At 42.3% G+C, this 23066-nt stretch overlaps 1 protein-coding gene across 4 annotated transcripts in view; it reads left to right on the top strand.

Annotated features, from left to right (window-relative positions):
- The window catches only part of LOC108249323 (DNA-binding protein SATB1), a 59787-nt gene extending 51139 nt beyond the window's left edge, over positions 1-8648 (top strand). For 3 of the 4 annotated variants that reach the window (XM_017438617.3, XM_037980182.1, XM_017438618.3), the window contains exons 12-13: positions 4217-4423; positions 6413-8648. In XM_017438617.3, the coding sequence (XP_017294106.1) occupies positions 4217-4423; positions 6413-7048 (843 nt within the window). In that variant the 3' untranslated portion in view covers positions 7049-8648. The remainder of the gene's footprint in view (positions 1-4216; positions 4424-6412) is intronic. The other variant, XM_017438619.3, reaches the window with a different exon arrangement.
- The last annotated feature ends 14418 nt before the right edge of the window (positions 8649-23066 follow it).

Genomic DNA, 23066 nt, shown 5'->3' with positions numbered 1-23066 from the left:
CTTGCCTGCCTGCCTGTCTGTCTGCCTGCCTGCCTGCCTGCCTGCCTGCCTGTCTGTTTGTCTCCCTGTCTCTCTGCCTGTGTCTCTCTCTGTCTGCCTGCCTGTCTCTCTCCCTGCCTGTCTCCTTGCCTGCCTGTCTCTCTCTCCACCTGTCTGTCTGCAGCGGGGGTGAACTCCACGCTGTCCTCTGACAGAGCGGCTCTGTGCTTCATTGGCAGCTTGTGACTCCGTCTCTCACAAACACGACATGCCGCATCACTCAGCGAAGGAATCTCGGAGATGAATTCAGCTTTTGTGCAACAAGAAAAATATTTTTATCCAAACAAACACGCCGGTTTCTATTTATACCGAGCCTCTAACCCCGGTCCGCAGCAGTTCACGTTAGGAGTTCACCTCATAAAACCAATTATTATTGATCATCAGGAAGCAGGAGTGCTGCTTCAGTTCTTCGTTTTATTCCACAGGACAAACACGAGAATGATGCAGACTCCAACACGCACAAACACACACAAAAACCAGCAAAACGAACACTAAAAACTCCCAAAAACAGCAGCAAGTAAGAAAAGCTGCAGAAAACCGACGTGAACCAGAACACCAGGGGGTCTCCAGGTTGGACTCAGGTGTGTCTTCCTGCTGTCTGACCCGGTTCTGGCCCACCTCCTCCTCCCCCTCACCACTATACTCCCACCTCCTACTGTCAACAAATTACCAAACCAATGACTCTTGAAAAAACAAAAATTTAACTAACTTGTTTCACTAGACTGGACTAATAAGACACCTAATTTTAAAGCATTTTATATTTGTTATGAAAAATTCAAAGTGTTTTTCTTTGGAACTTTGTGTTCAGGTGACGAAACATGAATGTTTTGTTTTATTCCTCCACTAAAGAAACAATTCAACGTTCATTTCTCATCACCTGGTCTCGAGACACGGAAGCTGTTGAGAAAAAAACGATTAATTTTTCATAAAAATATGAAGTCAGATCAACTTAGGCCAGTCTTATTAGCAGAACACTAGCTAAAACCTAAAAGTAGCTAAAGGACAGCAGAGAAGTTTGACCACAAACAGCCACAGGTCTGTCGTTTGTCAGCGTCAAAGGAGGCGGGCGATATGCATTCAGGAAACGAGGTGGACCTGCCCCTCCCGTGGTGTGAAGTTTAACAGTCGTCTTACTAAAATTAAAGCTTTCACTTCTGTTTCTGGTACGGGTCAGCTGTTAGGCCTCATTAATAATCTTCATCGGTTGCAGCAAGGTTCCTGTTTCGGCGGTTTTTCGGCGGGAACGTTTCTGCTCCGAACCGCCTGTTCTGTTTATTTATAGAGGGCCCTTAATGATCTTCAACAAAACACAGAGTACACTGGATTGAAGAGCCCTAGATTTTTGTTTTCTGGAACGTATTCGAACACTTTAGCGGCAGGGGCAGCAAGTTCTGTGATCCGATGGAGAGCAGTTGGTGCTTGTCAGCTGCGGTGGAGAGGCTCAACAAATTACGTTCGACAATAAGGGGGGAAAACAGGTTTGCAACAGTTTGGTAATATCACACGAGTGCGGGAATGTTGAGGCGAAGCGTTTTTTATGCAGCGACATTTACAGAAACATCCCAGCGTGTAGGTTTCTACCTGCAGACAGGTTGTGTAAAATATTATTAAAAACAGAATTCAGTGATTTACAAATCCCATAAACCCATATTTTATTTACAGTGGAGCACAGTCAACATTTGTACCGTTTTTAGGGGGGAAAATGGGAATTTTGAATTTAATGGCAGCAAAACATGTCAGAAAAGTTTGGTCAGGTCCATGTTTCCCTCTGTGCAGCATCTGTAAACATCTGGACCTGAGGTTGACCCATTCTGTCTGTTCAATGGTCCTGGATGGGAGCAGATGTTGCTCTAAAACCTGGAGGCACTAATGCACCCCCATACCATCAGAGAGGCAGGCTGACCTCAGAACAGTTCTCCTCTTTGGTCCAGAGGAGACACATCTGGCTTCTTCTTTGCCTGATAGAGCTTTAAGCAGCATTTGTGGACGGCACAGTAATCCTGAGCAGAACAGAACCAGAACCAGCCTTGACCTTTGACCTCAGAGCCTCTTTTTAACCTCACTCCTCTCACTGACCTGCCTCCAATTAACCTAATTAGTTGTAAAACGCTCCTCCATTCTTTTTTTCTTACTTATATTTTACCCAACGTCCCACATTTTTTGGAATTTGTGGTTGTATTTTAGAGGAAATGTATTTAATTTTTTTCATTTAAAAGTTTGCGAACGAGGGCTGAGCTAACCCGTGTGGTCGTCTCTCTTTGTTCCCGTCTCGCTGCCTGTTTCTGTGGAATCGATGCAATTAGACAAACACAAACAAAGCTGTGGAAGCTGCTGTGGAAAATGCTGACTGTCCGCCGTCCTCGGCGCTGCCTGGGAGCAGAGTTAACTGCTGCTCGGCGTACAGCAACAAAACAAAAAAAAAGTTTAGCAAATTCCGTTTTTCTTTCTGACTTGAACCTGGCCGGTTAGAGCTGTTAGGATTGTTAAAAGGCAGGAAATGAAGATAAAATATTCACACTTGTAAACTAATAAAGTCTCCGTAGTTTATTTCATCAAATGGACTTCCTGGCATTGAAATGGAGTTCACGTCGCTCCTTTGTTTGATTGGCTCTGCTGCTTTGGGTTTAATCCTGCTGGTTTGGGGAGTGTTTGAGTTGGATTACTCCATCGTTGGGCTTGGGTACTGTTTCTCTGGCTTCGACAAGATGGTGTGCGGTTGGTTTGTGTGTGTGTGTGTGTGTGTGTTCTTCAGTACCGAATCAGCTGAAACCACAGACAGCCCAACCGGAGCGCCGTCCAAATCCCTCTGCATGCAAATTAAAAACGCAACAATAAACGTGGCAAAGGAACAAGGTGGGCACGCAGGCTTTATGGCCCCCTCTGCTCGCCCCCCACCCACCTCTCGCTGCCTCCCGCTCCTCTTTATGCCTCTCCCTCTCTCAGCTTCCTCCAAAAGCCCTCCTGGGTTTGATGTGGCTTATGGGAGGAGTTGGAACAGGGGACGACCAAACTGCTGAGTTATCTCTTGTATGCAGTGTGGCCTCTGAGTGTGTGTGTGTGTGTGTCACCAGCATCACGGTGTAATCCCGTGGAAATGAAAGGTGCTGCCGCACACTGGCCGGGAGATTACAGCGCCGCTCTGTCGCGCTGCCAGGACACACACACACACACACTCTCCGGCCACCCGTCTTTCCACCTCTCGCCTCCGTGTGACTTCCTTTCGCTCTTACTCACGCTGCTGAAGCTGAGGTCAGGCTGTCTTCACGTCCTTCTGTCTCTGCAGCTGAGACGCCTCGGTTCGTCCAAACAAACACTCTCATCACCCCGACATCGTTTGTTCCAGTAAATCTGCCAACTTTTACTTCTTACGACGCTTCGGTTTTCCTGCAGATGAAACCAGAACCTGGACTGGACTTCCTGTTTGAACAGAAATTCAAACCTTGAAGGTGACGTGCTGTGAACCACTCCCAGTTTAACTCGGTGAAGGACTCACTGAGGCTTTGCTATTTTCATGTGGATTAAGTGTGGCAGCCATCTTGAATTGGGTCAAGTTTAGAAGTGAACCAGTTGCAGACGATTGTATTCTGTCCTGTGGTTCAGGGGATATTTTGCTAACAGCTGACGTCAGGACGGCAGCCAGTCCTCCGGTTCCGAGCGTTGTTCTGTGTTCTGTGTTTCGTGGCCCTCTGCTGGATTATTTCAAACACACGAGTGGCTCGTTTCCTCCCAGGGGTGCTGCTCGCTCTGCGCTCAGCAGGCGAGTGTGTGTGTGTGTTTGTGTGTGTTTGTGTGTGTGTGTGTGTGTGTGTGTGTGTGCTTCTTGTCACATTAAATTGTTGCTTCCTGCTGCGCTGCTTGACCTTGAGTGATTCATGTTTTCATCTTCAGCTGCGGAGGAGAAACACGAGCTGCAGGTTCAGCTGCGTTCAGATCATGTTTGTTGCAGCTGGATAAAGAAAATCTAAATAAAAAGCCTCACAGTTCTGAAGGAATGCATATCACCCGCCGAGAATGCTGCTCCCTGTCTGTTAAATGGGACTTACAGACATTTTATTGTTTGCTAAGATGAAGCAAAAACATTATCGCTCAGCTTTTGTTTTTGGTGATAAAGAGCAGAAGTCAGAGTTTGCTGAATAAAACGCTGACTCGGCTGATTGTTTTATTTCTGTTCTCTAAGGGCTGGCTCTGTGAGCTGCTGCGTTGGAAGGAGGATCCGTCCCCGGAGAACCGGACGCTCTGGGAGAACCTCTCCATGATCCGGCGGTTCCTCAGCCTCTCGCAGACCGAACGCGACGCCATCTACGAGCAGGAGAGCAGCGCCGGCCAGCAGCATCACAACGAGCGGCCGACGCACCTCATTCACGTTTCCACCGACCAGCTTCAGGTGAGCGGCGGACGCCACTTATACAGACAAAAACATGGCTTCTGTACGAGAGGCTGTCTGTTAGCAAAATAACTCACGAGCCTTCAGGTAACGCTGCAAGCGTGACGTCTCGCTGTAATAAAAACGATAAAAATTTCAGGTTTTTGACCAAAACGGCTCCAACTTCTTCGTTCTGAACAGAAGATGGTTTTAGTTTGAATCAGGCTGCGTTCCTTCAAGAACTGCTAGGCCTTTAATGTGCCAAACGATTTCTCTAACTGGAGAAAATTAAAGTTTTTTAAACTTCCAGTCGAAATGAAACCTGCTTTCATTCCGACTCGATACTCACGGGACAAAACCAGGCTCCGCATCTGAAACAAACACCATTTTTGTCCTTTTATTCATTTTCTACTAATATTGCAGGAAAATAAATAAACAACACTTAAGATTTATAATGAACTCTTGTAAATTAGAACCACAGCAACACTTCAAAGTTCCTACTTTTCAGCAAAAGCTGTTTTCAAAGATATCATTAGGCTGAACTTATTTAACGGAGCTGCTTTATACGAGACATCTGGTGTATGAATTGCAAATAACACAAAGGCTCAGTTAACGGTAGAAACATCTTAATGAAGTACAATAATACTCCTATTAAAAGTCCGCGCCGCAGCTGAGTGGCTGATTTGTTATTTGGTTCCTTGGATACACGGCCAGCCGTTTCACAAAGACTCTGCTTTACAGGAAATAAATAATTTAATCGGATTTCTGCTACAAATCAGGGAGTTTTCTGCAAGCTCTGCATGCAAACAGAACCAGTTTCAGATTGATAAAATAAGATTATTTCTGGCTTAATGGTGCAGATCTGCACTGTCCATAAACGAGCAGTGTTTAAATATTTTGCACCGCTTGTTCTCTAACACGACACAGCAGCCAAATTAGCTCACATTTGCTCAACAAGAACCATCCCAGCTCAGTATATTGGTTCTGTAAAAACCCATCTTTGGGCACGTTCATGCAGCTGGCAGGCCGAGTCTCTGCAAAGTGCTGCTTTACAAACTTGATTATGAAACACCTATCGACAGCGTCTGACTCAGAAATGAAAATAAAAGAGCAGCCATTTTGCGAGGGGTCAACAGGGACCACGAGTTGCCCACTCGCTTCCCCCCCTCCAGCCACACAATGAGACATTTTATGAGCAATGTGTCATGTGTTTACACTAACGGGACTCTGACGGCGGAGGGAAAGCCATCGATAGCATTCTCACACTGCAGCAAATCAGCCAGACCATCGCTGCGTGGATTGTGCACAGGGAGCCGGTTTATCGCTGCCCGGCAGCCGAGCCTGATAAGAACGGAGAGGCCCGTTTCTGTTCCTGAGTGTCTCTGCCGCTGCTTTTACCCTGACAATGAGACGCACAATCTGCCATCGCCGAAAACACACGGAGGAAAACAACCCGTCTGTGGAGCTGATTACATTCTCTGACTTCCAACCACGGGCCGGTTTTCCTCACAAGGCAAAGTTAGGCTGCGTGGAAGTGGTGAACATCTTTCCTGCTGTAGGTAGCTTCTTTACGCAACTCCAGCTGCTCTGAACACAGCGAAGACCAAAGTGGATCATCGCCGTTCATGTGAACACAAATATCACGTCACGCCATCATTCTGATTAAAACATGTGGAAATTTTCCTGGATGTGCAAAAAGTGCCTCCTGTCTGTTTATGTTTGTAACACCGTGCAGGGCTGAACTGTGTGAAAACTTTCTGAAATAATGTTCAAAATGGCTCCAACTCCGTCAGATCTCCAGATGCATCCCATTCATGAGGGGGTCTTCAGAGGGTCCTCCATTTTTCACATCGGTGTCTCAAACCCTCCTGAGTTTAGTCTCCAACCTGTTTGAGGAACACTTCAGCTGTTTTAAGTTCATTTTTACACTAAAGTCCAGTTTAATGTGATCCAACGTTTCAGATTGACGGATAACCTCCTCTGATTTCTCGTCTCGTTTTTCTCCTCCAGTCTCAGCTGACTCAGGCGCAGCAGCACCAACCCTCCCTGTCCCTCCACCCCTCCCAGCCTCTTCTATCCCAGCAGCCCTTGCAACTTCAGCAGCCGACCCCCGGCCCCCGCCTGCCACCCCGCCAGCCCTCCACCGCCTCCCCGGCCGAGATGGAGGACGAGGGCAGCCGCGGAGGCAGCATGAAGTCCCGCGGCGGCGGCGGGAAGATCTCCCTGGAGGCTCTGGGCATCCTGCAGAGCTTCATCCAGGACGTGGGCCTGTACCCCGACGAGGAGGCCATCCACACCCTGTCGGCCCAGCTGGACTTACCCAAGCTCACCATCATCAAGTTCTTCCAGAACCAGCGCTTCTACGTCAACCACCCCGCCAAGGCGGCCAAAGAGCCCAACAGCAACAACAACAACGGCAGCAGCAGCAGCAGCAACACGGCGGCCAACACCAGCAGCAGCAGCAGCAGCAGGAGCAGCCCGGCCTTCGACGAGGAGCTGACGGACTTCAGGGAGAGCGGCGAGCTGCTGAAGGAGCTGGACGAGAGCGCGCAGACCAACAGCACCATCTTCTCCATCAAGATCGAAGAGCAGCTGGCCCGAGGAGCCGAGGCCCAGTCCGAGTCGGAGCACGAGGTCAAAGAGTAGGAGCCGACGACTCAATCATGAACTCCGAGTTTCCTGCTGCAGACTTGGACTGAACCCACAGACTGTTCTGACAGCGTCTGACGAGCGTTTAGAAAGAAACCCGACTTCTACGAGACAACAACATGTACTACTTTTTGAATTTTGTAAAACTTGTAATATTCACTGTAAAGACTCATGCATCATTTTAATAATCTGCACAAAAACGTTATTGTAAGTATGTTGCGTGGATATTTTGCTGGCTGCACTCAATGTATGTCGTTTTACACTGACTTATCTTTTTGAGCTACTGATTTAATTCAGAAAGAAAAAAAAATCCCCAGGAGTTTGATAGGAATTTGATAGGTGTTACGTAATGTTATACTGGAGTTTTCTTTTTTTTAAAAAAAAAAATAAAAACAGCAAATGAAATCGAGGACCAAGTGGTTGTAAAGGCCTTAATGTGAGGTTTAAAGTCTGGATCCTGCTGGTGCATCACGGAGAACAGCTCAGTCTTTACTTATTATTTGTTAGGGAAGATATATAATATAAATATATATAGACATTATATTGTAACTGTAAAAAAAGTACAGTCTTAAAGAAACTATGCCAACAAATGCCTTGTACTATACGGCACTGCCGATGTTAGATTATTTTGCAGAACCTTCGTCACTGTAACTCTCCGAATCGCCACAGTTAGAAATGTGAATTAAACAACCTTTCTGTTGTCTGACATTATTTATTTGCCGTGTTTCTGATGTAATTACAGTCTTTATTTTCAATTTTTTGTCACGCTTTTGTTTTTTTTGTTTTTTTAAAAAAAAAACTCCCACCTTTTTTTTTGTTTTATTTATAAATGTGATTTCAATGAGCAGTAAAAACAAAAAGTGTCTTAAACGTCTTAAATGGAGAAATGTGCTTTAAAGGTCGCCTATAAAGTGCTGTATGTCGAGCAAATCATGCTACAAGCTTCACAATTATTGTCGTATGCAATTTTTACTATCATGCAAATAAGCTTAGGTAAAAATGACTAACCTATAGAACACCTTAGAAAGAAAAAAACATATGCAATCTGTGTGAAAATCGATGTCTGCGATGTGTCTTCCTTTGGTTAAAGATCCGATTCAGAAAGCTCCTCCTGTGTAAAAAACTCCTGTACAAAAAGTGTTTCTTTTTTAACGCGTTCATTTCAATGAGAACACCGGTTATTTTGTTACGACTGACTGTTTTCTAAGTGTTTCTCGGTTCCTCTCTGCAGAAATGTTCCAACTAGAAGTGGTTATTGATTGTTAATTACACGATTAAACTGTTTGTATTGTTCCACAGATTTCTTGGCATTAACTCGAACAGAAGAGTTCAGACAATGTGAAATGTTTTTAAAAACCTTGCAGGCTGTGTGTGTGTGTGTGTGTGTGTGTGTGTAGGGGGATGTCACGTGTTTGTAATAACTGTAAATATCACATCTTATGAATCATTGATTGTTTATTATTTGTAAATATATTTGAAGTCTGTGAGAGCTCGCCGTGCCTCTTCCTCTCAGAGCGACTGTACCTGCAGCTCTTCTTCTGCTGAGTGTATCTCAAACACCTGTGAAATCTGAAATAAATAAAATGTGAGGTGTGAACACCTGGAATGGAGGAGCCCTCCGCGGGGGAGTTGCCATATATATGATAAAAAAAACAAAAAAAAAACGAAGACGAACTGAGAGCAGCGCAGGTGTCCTGACCTCACTGTGAACTCCCCTCACCTGTTCACCTCCGGAGGAACATGAACGCTGATTTTTAAAACAACAACACGTCAAAGTGTAAGAGTGTGTGTGCTCCAAGGCAAAGAAATATAAAAGAAATGATTCCCGACTAACAGACACTCAGGTTTTCTTTCTGTCAGAGGTGACGATCAGAGGGGACAGAAAACGAATTAAGAGGTGAAAAAACGACACGTCGCGAAATAAAGAAGCTCTATTAAGCTTCTTTTTTTTTTTTTTTTTTGCATTTCAGATGAGTTACTCACTGACAGAGGTGCCAACAAACATCAGCAACTCCAGCATTTTATCATTATCACCGTTTTCACCAGGATCTGACTCGTTTTCACTTTCAGGACGAGTTTGAGGGGAAATGAAACTCCAAGGCCAATCTGAGTCATTTTTAACGTGAAATAAAGATTTAAATGAAGCTCCAGGCTGTCAAACAGAAATATAAACTCATTTTATTGATTAAAGAGTCTGAAACAGAAGCTTTCTTTTCTTTTGTTTTGCTTCTTTTTAATTTTTACATTAAATTGGTTTAAAAATCCCCCAAATCAAAGTTCATCGATTTGAATCAACCTTATCTACTTCTGCTGCGCTTTTATACATTTTATTGTGCTTTTATTCTTGTTTTTATTATGTCGACTTGTTGTCCGGTTGTTTTAAAATGTGCTCCACAGTGTAAATAAACCTGACTGACATAAAAAAAACACGAACATTGTTCTTGGAAGTTACAGAAATGTTGTTTTGTTTTCTGCAGCAGATTTAAAACAACTCGGGCTGACCGAAGTTCTTCACAGACAAAATAAAAGATCAAATGTGGTAAAAACAAGAATAAAATATACACATAAAAGCACAACAAAAGGAGAAAAAATCTCCGGCTCTGTTTGAATCAGAAACCGAGTTGAAAAGGCTGAAGCAGGGGTTTAGTTTGGAAGAACATCCTTTAGTTTTTAATCTGGATGTTGGAATATCCAGGAGAAGCTGCCTGGTTGGGCGGCCGTGTGGAGACGTTAATAAGATCAGTTAAATACGACGAGCCAAGACCGTTTAAATCCCTTAAAGCCACCAGTAAAATGTTCAGATGGATCCAAAGGTGAAGAAGGAGCCAACGAAGAGACGCCAAGAGTCAGACAGAAAATATAAAAGTTGTCAGGGTTCGATGCTCTGATGCACATCAGCTCCAAACATCTTTTCCTGTTTCCCGTTCAGCCGTTCTCTTTCTGACAGAAATCCTGCCCTGAAAACGTTCTGTTTTTAAAACAAAACAAGAAGCAGCAGAGACTCGGTCTCAAGGGCCGGGAAAAGTTGTAACAAGGGCCGGATCTGGCCCGTGGGCCTTGAGTTTGACACGTGGCGTACAGAGGGGAAAGATGGCGTTCGCGCTCGAAGCTGCAGGTGATCTCTGAGCCTGGAAAGGTTCGACCTTCCTCTCTGAGGCCGAGTCTTTAAAGCCGCCCCACGTGTTCAAATAGAAACGATAATTATGGCGAGAAAGGTGACTGATGAGTCACCGGCGCTGCCACCCCGGGCAGCTCGTGCTGCTGTGTGTGTTTTATGTTGAAATTATTACGCTGAGCTGCACACAGCTCCTTTTAGGCGAAGAGAGAAGAAACAAAAACACCAAACATCCAGCGTCTTCTTGTGTTATTTGCAGGAATCCTAGAAATAACCAGTTTCCACATTAATGGTTCCGTCTGACGCACGTGTGGTGCAGCTGGGTGGAGCTCGGAGTAAAGTGCGAATTCAAGACACAGACTCCTTATTTATAGGTTACACCTAAAGAGTTTATAAAAGGACAATAAGTCAGGAGGTTTAATTAGGAGTAAGAGCAGTGAAATAAAGATGCTTCCTGTTTCAGCCTGACGGCGCCTGAAGCCTGCTAACAGAGCTAACATGGGAAATGCTGAGTCAGCATTGTTTTCCTGCTGAGTCAGTGTTCACGCTGTTGTTTTCCTGCTGAGTCAGCGTTCCCGCTGTTGTTTTCCCTGAGTCAGCATTTACTGTTGGTTTCCTGCTGAGTCAGCATTCACATTGTTGTTTTCCTGCTGAGTCAGGGTTCATGCTGTTGTTTTCCTGCTGAGTAAGCATTGTTTTCCTGCTGAATCAGCGTTCATGCTGTTGTTTTCCTGCTGAGTCAGCGTTCATGCTGTTGTTTTCCTGCTGAATCAGCGTTCACGCTGTTGTTTTCCTGCTGAGTCAGGGTTCATGCTGTTCTTTTCTTGCTGAGTCAGCAGTCAGCTTTTGTTTTCCTGCTGAGTCAGGGTTCATGCTGTTGTTTTCTTGCTGAGTCAGCGGTCAGCTGTTGTTTTCCTGCTGAGTCAGCGGTCAGCTGTTGTTTTCCTGCTGAGTCAGCGTTCACGCTGTTGTTTTCTTGCTGAGTCAGCGTTCACGCTGTTGTTTTCCTGTATGAAGTTTCCTCCATACGTTTTTTTGCAGTCAGACTACTTTTGCCAACTTTGAACTATTTTAACAGTTCATGAATCAAATCCTTCGGCTATGGTTTGTAGTTTTTGTAACTTTTATGCTTTTTGAATTATTTAACTTTGTTTATAAAAAATCTTCCCACAGAAACACACTGAGGTCTTTTCAGTTTTTTGAAAATCGTTGTTTCTCATGCTTTCTGTTAGCTGTCAGTTTCTGTCCTGCTAATTTTAGCTTTTTAGCAGTTTTGCGACATTCGGCTTTTAGCAGCCGTTTGGCCAGTTTTAGCTTTTATCTGCTGTCCTGCAGAGTTTAGCATTTAGCTTTAGTTTAGCTGATTTTAGCTTGTTTTAATGAGTCAGCAGCGTTCAGTGAAGACATTCAGCTCTCAGCTGCCGTTTCTCTGGTTATTCTTTTTTTTATGAAACATTTTAAAATCTAAATGCACAAAACGTTAATTTAGCAAAGAAAAGCAACAGAAAAAGCAGATGCGGGTAAATAATCGTCTCTTTGTGATGAACAAACCTAAATACATCTGTAAACATGCTGGAAATACTTCTCTAAAGCACATTTATTAAACATAATTATGGGATGTATTTATAAGTTTGGGTGTAAAAAGTAAACTCGGTTCTCCGTCTTGAAGTGGTGTCCTTGAATAAATCTGGTTCTGGAAACTTTCAGATCTGATGTAAAGATGTAAAAACAGATAAATGTGCAGCTTTTATGAACATGTGGTGGAAAAAAACAACATTTAGACGAAGTGAACAGTTTCATGCAGCGGCGCTGAATTAGTCCAGTAATTTGAATTATTTTGTGTTGCATTAAAGATGCACATCTGCAGTGTGGACATATTTAAAGACTGTAAACCATCCATGCTCCGTTGAACACAATCCCCCAGAGAATGCACCAAGACGTCAATCAAAAGTGAGCGTTTACGCCACAAACTGAAGGAAACAGGAGTTCCTGTTTAGGAACAAACATTTTAATTGTGCATCTTTGTTTTTAAGTTTAATAAAGACTTGAGTTCTGCTAAATAATCTGTCACACTGTATGTTAGCTTGTGTAAGAGCTTATCAACCAAATAATCAATGATTAGCAGCTGAAAACAAAGAAAATTAAAGCATTTAAGTTTATTTAAAGCTGCAGAGAGGAGCTAAAGATAATCTAAAGATAAACTCATCTTGTTAGAAGAATCTCTGATCTGTATTTCTGGTGTATGAATCAAATAAGCGGCATCAGCTTCTCAATTACCATTTTTATGCTTCAAACTGAATTTAAAGGTTTATAACCTGAAGTCTTTCCTGCAGGAGTCTTTGGGAGGCAAAAAGGCTTCATTGTCCTCATGGTTGTAACTGACTGCACATGTGAAGGTGGATATAAGGCCTGCAAGATGAGGCTTGCAGAGGTTTGCCACCCAGATTCCTGCCAGTTATATTTTACTTTTGTTTGGTTTAAAAAGATGTGAACTAGGTTCCAACATGAATGAAAGAGGCGTCATTTGAAGGGGGTTAAAATAGAAACAGCTCACATTCCTCCACACCAAAAAGGGGCACACACAAATGTTAAAATGTGTATTAAACTTTTTTTTTTCCATGCAGACAGGCTGGGTTGGGTGGAAACAAACAAGTCTTGAAGGTAAAAATAACTAATTCAAACAACCTAACCAGTTAAAAAAAGAGCTACAAATCCTGAATGGACCCAAGAAAGGAAGAAAAAGTAAAAATATATATATTTGACCAGTATCATCCAAACTATGCAATCTTAGCATCTATTCTATTTATTTTGTAAATTAAATAAAAACACGTCTTCCTTGGCTATAGTGTTTTCTGCCCAATCAGTGCGCGAGAAAATATTTAACCAATCGGATTTTTTTAATCCACTGTATCTAGGCGGAATCTCCTCCTCCCAGGCAATAAACAAAACGAGAGTTCTTGACGGACGTTTCAATCAACCAATCAGATTTAAAGTAGCCAATGAGCGGGTTTTTTTCAGACTCGCGCGGGACTAGCTTACTCAGCGTCTGCTCTAAGGTGAAGGTAACAGCTAATACACCGAAAATGATAGCAGGTGGATATGTTTCTGATGCAAAGTTAATATTAGTGGCATTTTTTAGGACAACTGCGTTATAAAAAAATGGACTTTGTTCAAAAAAAGACTGGCTAGCATCCGGAAATTTGGAGCTTTATCAACCACTTGTTTGCTAGCTGTTCAGTTATCAACGCTGGAATCGGGCAGGCTAACATTAGCCAATAGCCGAAAAGCTGCAGAAAAACAGGAAAAATCACAAGAAATCACCACTTTTGGAAACAAAATAAAACGTTGTTGGTAACCTCATCTGGAAGGACGGATTTCGTACTCAAATGAACACAAGTGGTGAGTTAAACTTGTATTTCTTAGGCTGGTTTTGCTGCTGTGGTTTCTATTGGAGTCTGTTTAATTGAACCTGTTTGTTCCGACTTTGTACACACACCCACACACACACACCTGACCTGGTCTACTTTAAGTATCTGTGTTTGTTTAAAAAATTGTCTTTTTTTATATTTGCGTACTGCTGTTTGTAGTTGTGCTTTCAGTTTACTACATAATGACTAGTTGAGTTAGTTTAAAGCCTGGTTGGGAGTATTTTTTTTTTTTTTTTTTTTTTTTTCAATTCAGTTAAATTTAAAACGCTTTATTCCTCCCCTAGTGGTATTTAAAGCTCACAGAGCATTTTTTTTTATTGTACGTACAGTCACAGTGATGAGTGAAACTAATGAGCAAATCTGAATATAGAGCAAAAAAATGAGGATTATTTACAGAAACTATAGAAATATTGGCAACCGTGTGAACTTGCAGTCAAATACTATGAGATGAAATGTTGGATAAGTTGTCAAAAAGACAATGCTGAGCAGTCTTATGTTTACTGAATGCAATCTGGTGCGAGGAAGGTTTATATTAATATTAAAGGCCTCGCATTGCTTAAAGAAATGCATGTCACCCGCAGCCCTTCATGTCGGGGTTTCCGACTGAAGGCTGTTTCTTCAAAAAGAGGCGCCAAAACGGTCGACAGGTGAAAAGGTGAGCCGGCTCTGTGGCTCAATGGAGTGACGACGTCTGGTCTGCGCTTCCACCTGGTCGCAGGATTCGATAACGACAAACGGATTTATTACTGAGCGAAGATCAACAGCAACTTTGCTTCGAGTTTAAAAAATGGTTAACCGCAGAGAGAGCTGCTAAACTGAGTTAATTCATTGTGTTTTGAGAACGATAGGAGGAAGATGTTTGACACACGTTTAACTTGTTGCGCGTTCAAGTCGACGCAGGTGAACACGATGGTTCCTCAATTCTCGCTTCATTTCTGAAAGCTCATATCTGTGATTCATCGGTGATTTCTGAGCAGCCAGAGGCAGAATAAAAACGGACTTGCCTTCACGGCGATTTGAACGTGAACGAGCCTTAAGGGTCCATTCACGCTGCCGGCAAGACTGGTCCAAATCAGATTTTTAATTTTTATTTTTTTCCAAATCTGACTCCGATCACTTTGGACTAAATTAGGAACATACCTGATGTTTTTCAAAACAGCTGAACGGTCACGTTACATTTCATCCCCCTTCTAGGTCATTAAAGTAGGGGTGTGCAGATTGAGCCAAATATTGATGTAATCTGTACCAACATTGGTGTCGGATCTTAGTGCAGTCATGCGCTGGAGTAGACAGGAAGTGGCAAGATTAAATGTAAACGCTGGACGGAACAAGGTACGGCAGATGGTAATTTGGTTCGTTCTGATTCGATACACGCGTGCTAACGTGTGCAGCAACTATGCTTATTTTTGTAAACGCGGCGTGCTGTGCGTGACATCACGTCTTCTGCGCACGCGTGGCGCTTCAGGGCCGTAAACTGCTCACTCCGGAGTCTGATGGAGGTCGCGTTTAAATTACAAATCTTGTTACGCCTTGTTTCCACCTCAGAGTTCATGTTGTGAATGACTCTCAGTTACTACCACATCAAGTTTTAGCTCTATATCTGTGAGACTGACTGAACTATATTGAGTTTTGTGTTTTCAAAGCTAAGTTGGCTGTGCTGGCCATCTTGAATTGGATTTGTTTTGCATTTTTTTTGGCTAAGTGCTTCTTTTCATAGTTAACTTGAAGATAGATGATCTTTTTAAAGGAAGCACCAAAACAGATGTCAACACTTGGCTTAAAAATGTTGCTCATCTTAAATGGAAGGAAGTGAGTCACACCTTTAACCGATCAAACTTCTTCCACTTTCCATTCTGTTTGTGTGAAACTGCTGCACACGTCAGTCAGCCGGACGGCGTCCTGGAAACGCTCGCTCGTTTCCTCTCCGTCGCCGCGTCAGCGTGAACGCGTGCTGCATTAAAAAGCCTGCAGCAGATTTATCGGTCGCCGCCTTCGCCGTGTTTCTGCCGCGTTTGTCTCCAGATTAATAGGGACGTTACGCTCAGGTTGCTGCGGCACAACATCGGCAGGTCTGGCTCGTGCCGTGGAGTCCTCTGCGCCTACCCATGAGCCCCTGGGACTGCACAGTAAATCAAACAGGAAATGCAGCAGAAAGCCTAATAAAGTTATTTTAATGATGGCAATCTCCGTGGGATCGCCGCAACGTAAATTGGGGAACTCATCTCTAAGACTTTTTTTTTTTTTTGCTGAACTGCCAGCCATTAGGAGAAAAAGAAAAAGCCCACACCTGGATTTCTAAATGTGGAGAAGCAGACGGTTAGAGGTGTGGAAATTAATAACTTTAATGACGGAGTCACTCTTTGCCTTCCAGGTGTAAGGAGACTAGATTAAACACGAACCGGTGCGGGGGATTCAAACTGTCCTACTGATCACATTAGTTCAGCAACATCACACTGAATATGTTTTCTGATTTATGGAAACATAAGCTCATGCCCATTTCTTATCTGCTTTGATTTTATTAGCTCAGCCTAATTTTGAATTATCTGGTTTTGGTAAACCTATTACACGATTTGGGGTCTTAAACGGGCCTCATCTGCTGGTTTGAGGCGGTTTAAGCTGTGGGGAGCAACATTCCACGGCTTTTATTTGTCTGTGAGGCCGACACCTCATAGCTGGCCTGTTTTTTTTTTTTTTTTTTTTTTTTTTTTTTGCTCAGACAAAACGCCTTTTGTTTGGAAGCTGAGAGGCAGCCGCAGACCTTCCACCTCTGTTTACAGTTGGAGCATCTCGAGCAGGAACGTGTCGACGCGGACAGATGGATCTGCTTAGCACTTCGGCGTCTTCAGGAGTTCGAGCCGAAGCCTCGAGTTTGTTCACTCAGCTCATGCCTCGAATAGATTTCCCCGTCAATGCTAATCTTTTTTTAACTGATCGCTGTGGGTGAGGAATAATGGAGCACTGAACGTTGCAGTTCAGAAAAAGACAAAGTAAAGACTCCTATTGTTGCTTTTTGTCTCCTGCCATAATATATCTTTCTGTGAAGCCTGCAGTTAGCAGATTTTCCCTAATATTTCAATAACAATCAACTCATCTTTATTTATACAGTCTGCAGCCTCTTGTTCATTTTCCATGATTTTAGCTGAAGTGGCCTCTTGCGGTTTGAAGTACTCATTGAACCCATTTTTTCTTTTCTAAACCTGTCTTACCACTTTCATTTTAAAACAATAACTCATCGATGAACAACACCACTCGCCGGGCGCCACTCGTCACAATGGCTCCACTTATGCATTGACCAAAACAGACTCGACAGCAGAAGTTGCATCACAGATTTTTAGGCCGTTTGCACATCAAAAGTGCCTCGCCACTTCCCGCTCTGAATTATGTTTAATGAATTTTTTTTTTTTAAAGAGGAGAGAGGCGACGGCCACGCAGGAGATAAATAGATAGAGATAAATTTTTGTTGTTTTTTAAAAGTAATGCATCAAAACAGGCGTTATTCTATTTCCAACTTTTGTTTCACTAATCTGCACCCAACTTTGAGGAATCAAATCACTCATCAGATCTGGAATAGTTCGTCGGGACTTTTGTTAACAGAATATTGTCCGTTGCATACGAAACAAACAGAAAGCTGTGAAAAGTCTCCCCTTTAAACAACAACAAGATTTAAGTGAAACTCATGAGAAAATCTGGTTTTCCTTGGAGCTCAAAGTTTAAACAGGTCTCAGAAAGTTGGACTTTAAATGGCTGAACTGGTACTTTAATAGTTTTTACACAGTTTAAATCTGGTGACTTTTATTTTGGAGATGTTTCCACAGGATGTTAAACATTTTTGAGCTGCCTGAGATATCCAGATTTTTTTTTCTTCTCATTTCCACAATCTTTACTCCTTGAACATTTTATACAACAAAACTTTGAAACTTAAGTGTTTTTTTTTCAGCCCATGAGTCTCTCACTGCTTTAGGACTTAAGTTTTCTCCTGAATCACCCCAAATGCAGACTGTGCACACCCAAATCAGAGTTTCTGCAAGTTCTTAAAAAGTCATACAAACATCAATTGATTGATTGATTGATTAATTTTATTGAAATGAGAGTGCATATTAATGAGCGTACAATGTTGTCATAAATATACAGCATTTAGCAAAATGCTAATTTCCATCCCATAAAACAATAACAAAAGATGCATAATTCATACAATTAAGTACATTAGTTTAAATTTTTAGGTCTTAAATTTTAAATTAGTCCAGATTATAGGACTTAAAATACTTTTTGTTGTCTTAAATTAATGCGTTCCTTCATTCATTGCTTCATCCAGCATCTTCTTTTCTTTTAACGTCTGCATTCATTTGTTCTGTAGTTCTAACTGAGGTTTATAGATGTTGTTACGCTGTAAGAAAACTACAAGTCCCATCATGCAGCAGTCCCGTCAGAAAAACGTTTGGAGAGAATCTGGTTTGTTGTAGTTTTCCTTGAAGGATTCAAATTAAATTTAAAATTTTGTTGCTTTGAAAGGCATTTTCCTATGAGCCATTATGTTCCACAGTTTATGTGTCCTAAATTTGACTCTTAATAGTCTTTAAAAGGTAAATGGGTAACAAACCCATTGACCTCCATTGTTTTTGAGCTAAGACTTTTCTTTTCACAACAGGAAGTGAAAAATAACTTTTCTTTTAAAGCTTTTCATATCGCAGCCAGAGACAACTTATGTCAGGGAGTGACAGACACAGGCTTGAGGTTACCATGGTGACTGATAAGCCACTGGCAGCAGCTTCTTCTGCGGTCTAAAATCAAAATATTTCCAAGGTTAGATAACTGTTGGGCTTTAATGGAGAAAGTTTGGTCACGTTTCAGAATCTATTTAGGAATTTTGTAAATAAAAGCAAGAGAAACGAGTCGTCAACCAGGCGTAACTTTTTAAATTTTAAGTAGATTTCCTAAAACTATTTGCATTTGTGTCGGGTTGTGCAGAAGTTCGCGGTGACCCTCCAGCGCTGGTGCCTCGTGGTTAGTGATCTGCACGGGAGCCGAGGTGCTTTTCTTTCTTCTGATCATAACTGCACGGTGACAGATGGGCAATGGTGGCGTGCCAGTATACCGTGTGCATGGAAATGTGCTCATACTGTAGTTCTGAGCAGAAACAGCTTTAAAGCAGGAAGGTTTGGGTTGTTTTTTTTTTGTTTTTTTTCACACCTTGTTTGCCTACGAAACACTTCCATCTTCAGAGGCAGGAGAGAGTCGCACAGAAATGGTCATTAGTTCCAAGAAAGACTCAAGTTTGAGATATGAATAGCTGTAAATCTTTCCCGCTGCAGGTGAATGGAAAAAAATTGTGACCATTTTTGAATCAGAGAGCATCTCCGCCAGGATAATGGAGCAGTTGCGAGGCCTCTTGCCACCTTTCCCTCCTTGACAAGCAAGCATCAAGAGAATGGAAAAGAAGCCGTTAAATTGCCTTAACAGCTGTGCAGGGGATGAATAACTCGTTAGCTGTGTGCATTTTAAGTCATCAAATCCCGAACCCCCTCACCTAACCCTCATTTGCAAAGGGGACAGGAGGGAGGTGCTAATTAAAGTGATAAAGAGAACAAATCTTATCAAATCTGGCGCTGGAATTTTTTTTTTTTTCTTAGAGGTTAGGGTGGAGGTGTTGGTGTGCAGAGAGAGGAAAAAAAACTACTTTTACATCTGTATTCTCAAACACTCACAGGGAAGGTGCTATTTCATGTTTAATTAATTAAGCAGTCTCTTTAACTGTATCTTGACAAACGTGGTGCCAATTAGACAGTGTGGAGAAATTGTTTATTGTTAATTAATGGTTGATTTCTAGGGGGAAAGAAGTTTTCTGGTATCGTACCTTTTCCCAACTGTTAAAACAAAGAAATGAGCATCAACATCTGCTTTCTCTGGCGCTTGTTGAAGTAAAGATTTGATGCTGGTTTCCTTATATGACAACTTTTTACTAATTAGCGTTTTGTAATATACAGAATCTAAATTTATAATAAATATGAAAAGGCTCGTGAACTTCATAATTGATACTAAAGTAAAATGTCCTACGTTTAAAGAGTTTTTATTTTTAAAACATACATTCTGACTTTCATGTCAAAACATTAATTTCTTAAATCAGTCAGCAGCAAGTTGCTTAATCACGCCGACTTTCACAGCATTCAGACCCCACAGCACCAAAAAAAAAAAGCCTTTTGTTCCTCAACACTTCCTGCCATTGAATCCACATGTGAATGATCTTTTTCTCAGGGAGTACAGTCTGCCGTCATCTTTCAATTACCGTGTGTAACGAGTGAACGGGCCCTCCTGAAATAGCAGCGTGGCGCGCTGTGAGAGTGTGCTGCTGCGTCTTTGGTTGCTTCTCTGCGCCGGTCTGGCAGGAACATTTCCTGACGTGTTATGTAGCCGGTTGATTTTTTTTTGAGCAGCAGAGCCCTTGTTGAACACAGCCCGTGACTCGTGCTCGTAATGAAACTACAAGCCGAACACGGCTCTCGTGGTCAACAGGATTAGCACTCAGTTATGAAGTCCTGTATGTGTTTAATTTATGGCTGCTGGGTGCTTAATCGTGTTGAGAGGGGCCTTCCAGACTAAATCTGCTCTGCATATAATCAGAAATTTACAACTTTTCCGTCTCCGGCGTCGTCCGGAGAGGAAGCATCTGAGCGTGCCGTGGAATGAGGAAGAGGAAAGTGTGCGTGAATTTTAATTGTGCTCGTAGCAACGCAGCCGGCGACTGCAGTGACACACACCAGCATTCCCCAAGGTATAAAAAATTTAAAATCAACTAAGTAAAAAGGAAAGTTCCCTTAAATGGGGTGCAGGAGTGGAAGCGAGAGAGAAAAGGGGGAGCTGCATTGGCATATCCAAATGAAGAGAGCGGCAGAGACTGAGGGACTCAATTCCCCAAAGATGGTTTATTATTCCGTGCTAAAATGAAGCAGGAGCAAGGAGCGGTAGTCAGCGATGCGTCAGAGTTGCTCTTTGAAGACATTAAAAAGCTGAACGCACAACAAAGACCAGATGTTCCAACATGCCTTATTTATGCACCCATCAGCCTGCTTCCCATGTCCACAAAACACCAGCATATTTCTACCTTTTAAACACACAGCCCACTCCGAAAGAGTGGGTAATTTATTTATTTTTATTTATTTCATTTCCCCCACTGTGTTCAGAGTGTGTGTCTGTCATCTGGAATTGTGTGCCAATCTGCGAACGTTCCTGATTCGGCTGCGGTTGAAAATTAACGAGACGGAAACGGAGTTCTTCTGTTTTTTGCGGGATGACGGATGCGCAGACCCTGATCTGAACGCTCGTGCACGCGCGCGCAGGTCTGTGGTTTGCACGTGCACGGGCAAGCATGCGTGCGACGCGCTGCACTTGATCTCCTCGTCCTCGACGGTGTCTCATCCGAAGTCGGTGACGGAAATGACGTCATTGATTTAATGAACTTTTATTCAGGCTCCTCAAAAACACGGACGGAGTCGCAGGAATGGGTGTTAAAAGTGTAATTTACTGGTAAATACGGGTAACACGAAGAATTCTTGTAATGAATTTGGGGTTTTATAACAAGTGTTTTTTTTTTTACACTTTACCACCTCCTGCCTCTGGGATGACCGGGGAGGAGACGTGCCGCAGAAGGCCGAGCTGCAGCGCAGCTTGCGGCCACGTCGCTGACTGTAACCAGAACAAATGACGGCCTGACAGTCAAAGAAAGCTAACCTCAGCTACATGCTTTACAGGAAAACACTTAAATAATGAGGTTATATTGTTAAACATAGAAATCAGGAAAATATAAAACAAAAAAAGTGAAATTTTTGGAAAAAATAAAGGGAGTCGTATTTTATTTTCTTCAACGTTTCATCAGTTGTTCTCCACACCACTAGTCTGTGCTGCATACGGCAGTCTGGTTCCGGTCTTTTCCGAGGTTAGACAGGTTGTCTGCTACATTTTCTAGTTGGCAAAATGAATCTCAGTGAGGATCTTTTTCAATATTAGGTTATTATTTTCAAATTCTCCATCCCACAAGCTTCAAAACAATCTGTAGTTTGTTGAGATTTGAAGACGTCGTCTTTATCGGTTTGAAGTGATGTCACCAGCCTGACATTTACGTTATACGAAGGGATTTCCCAGCACTATGGCAGCCGGCAGAGAAAAATGGCCAATTTCAAAGGATTCTTTCTGAATACCCATCAGAAAACTTCGATTTAAAGGTAGATTAAGAAGATTAAATTCCACTTTATTTCCAGAATCACTAGATGGCTTCTTTATGGACTCATAAATGTCAGTTATAGAAAAAAATCCACATTTTCTACCCACTTTGTTCTGCAGCCTGAGCTCGTTCTGGCTCGTTTTACCAGAACAGGTCACTAATATTTGAGGAAACTTCTTCCACCTGAATCTGGGCTTACGTTGGATAACGCCCTGTCTGTGTTGAGTTTTGTTCATCGGTCAAGATCTGCCGCCGTCACCAAAGTTTCCTCCCATTCTGTTGTTTTAAACTATGGTATTTTAAATAAAATGCTAAAAGAAAAGATCTTGATTTGGTAGACTTTAGTTTGGGGAGCCGATCTTGACTCAACACCACTGTTAATGTTCTGATTTTACTGGGTCCTTTTGGCTTCTGCCTGTCAACAGCTGAATGAATAAAATTCAGACCAATTCAAATATAAAACATGAAATTAGTTAATTAAATGTATAAAGGCCATGATGCGAGGCATGTAGGTGAAGTTAAAAGGACATTTGGCAGAGTTATCTAATAAAAAAGGTTTTTCTGATAGCAAAGATATTCCTGCAAAAGAAGGATTTCTCACCACCGTGTTTTGTGGTTTTTACCAATAATATCCTCACGACATGCTGAATATTCAAGCTTTTTATTTTGAAATGCATAAATAAGAGCTTCATTTATTTATTTATTTGTCATTCTGCAGTTGGAACCTTAAACCTCTATTTTTCTTTTTTCTTTGTTTTGCACGTCTTTGTTTACATTTTATTTTGCTGTAAACGGTTAGCTGATTTAAAAATAAAATGAACTGAAATAAAATAGTTGATTATGACTTTTGGAAAAAAATGATTTTAGATTGATTGATTGGATAAAAAAAAAAAAATAGTCGATTCGTTTAATCCAAAATAGAAATGGTTGGTGATAGACCTAATATCATCTGAATTTTGCCTGAAGATGCCACAAAAAAAAAAAAAAAGCAGGAAGAGAACCTTTAAACAAAAATCTGTTTCAGTTTAATTAAAAACAAAAAACCAAGGAGCTATGTGCTCCGGTGCGGGTGGGGGAATCCAGGAAACAAAGAGTGCTAAATTGATGGCACCACAATAAAAACTATTAGCTGGGGAGTCGACAGATGCTGATGTGCCGGTCTCCTTTCCAGGGATTATTATTTATTTACACTTCTCAATCACAACCTCCCAGATGCCAGCCCGGACTCTGGCATGGCACGCACAATGGAGGAGGAGGAGG

Source organism: Kryptolebias marmoratus, linkage group LG16, assembly GCF_001649575.2.
Source record: "Kryptolebias marmoratus isolate JLee-2015 linkage group LG16, ASM164957v2, whole genome shotgun sequence".
Lineage (NCBI taxonomy): Eukaryota > Metazoa > Chordata > Actinopteri > Cyprinodontiformes > Rivulidae > Kryptolebias > Kryptolebias marmoratus.
The sequence above is the reverse complement of the archived record's forward strand: the minus strand, read 5'-3'. Positions and strand labels throughout refer to the sequence as shown.